Here is a 1,283-nt window from a genome sequence, read left to right on the forward strand (position 1 = left end):
ATGTGGCTCAATACTAGCACTGCCCCCTTTTTGCTGACTGGCTTTTCTGGTCTGGAGGCTGCTCATCACTGGATCTCCATCCCCTTCTTTGCAGTCTATGTCTCTGTGCTTCTTGGCAATGGTACTCTCCTCTACCTCATCAAGGATGACCACAGTCTCCATGAACCCATGTACTATTTCCTTGCCATGCTGGCAGGCACAGATCTAATGGTGACATTGACCACTATGCCTACTGTAATGGGCGTCTTATGGATGAACCACCGGGAGATAAGCCACGGAGCCTGCTTCCTGCAGGCTTATATTATTCATTCCCTTTCCATTGTGGAATCAGGTGTCTTGCTTGCCATGGCCTATGATCGATTCATCGCCATCCGCGCACCTCTGAGGTATAACTCCATTCTTACCAATTCCTGGGTGATGAAGGCAGGATTGGGGGTACTAATGAGAGGTTTTTTATCCCTTGTGCCCCCAATCATGCCACTCTACTGGTTCCAATACTGCCGTTCCCATGTTCTTTCCCATGCCTTTTGCCTTCACCAAGATGTCATGAAACTCGCCTGTGCTGATATAACATTTAATCGTGTATACCCTGTGATTCTTGTTGCTTTGACTTTCTTCCTAGATGCTTTGATTATCCTCTTCTCTTATATTTTAATCCTGAAGATGGTTATGGGCATCACCTCTGGAGAGGAGCGAGCTAAGTCCCTTAACACCTGTGTCTCCCATATTAGCTGTGTTCTGGTGTTTTATATTACTGTGATTGGCCTGACTTTCATCCACAGGTTTGGGAAACATGCACCACGTGTGGCCCGCATTACTATGAGCTATGTCTACTTTCTGTTTCCTCCATTCATGAACCCCATTATATATAGTATCAAGACCAAGCAAATTCAGAGAAGCATCCTTCGGCTGTTTTCTGCACACAGTAGGGCTTGAGCTTTTATTTCACCGTCTTGAGATCTCTGGGAGCTTTTAATTTCCCATTATTGGAAAAGAAGCTTGGTTTTATACTCAGTGTCTTTTTTCAGAGTTAGATGACATTTTAACTATTACATAAAACTATAAGTTGATATGAGCAGATATATATTCTAGTATTACACGTGTATTAGAATATATATTAGACTAGAATATGTATAGAATGTTTTATTAGAGTATATATAACATATATTCTATATATATTATGTATAATATATAAAGAATATATATATATACACATGTATATACACTGTGTGTGTATTCCAATATGTGTGTTAGAATGAATATTGGATTATTGGATTATTAAT

General features: G+C 40.3%; 1 protein-coding gene across 1 annotated transcript; it reads left to right on the top strand.

Moving 5' to 3' along the window:
• On the top strand, positions 1 to 936 carry LOC123949355 (olfactory receptor 51B2-like). Its single transcript, XM_046016768.1, has one exon. It carries the CDS (start codon positions 1 to 3, stop codon positions 934 to 936), a length of 936 nt encoding a protein of 311 aa, XP_045872724.1.
• Positions 937 to 1,283: the final 347 nt, after the last annotated feature.

The sequence above is a fragment of the Meles meles genome, chromosome 8 (genome assembly GCF_922984935.1).
Source record: "Meles meles chromosome 8, mMelMel3.1 paternal haplotype, whole genome shotgun sequence".
NCBI classification, from domain to species: Eukaryota; Metazoa; Chordata; class Mammalia; order Carnivora; family Mustelidae; genus Meles; species Meles meles.

What these genes read in the sequence shown, in the direction of transcription:
- LOC123949355 (XM_046016768.1), top strand. Translation starts at nt 1, where the DNA reads ATGTGGCTCAATACTAGCACTGCCCCCTTTTTGCTGACTGGCTTTTCT.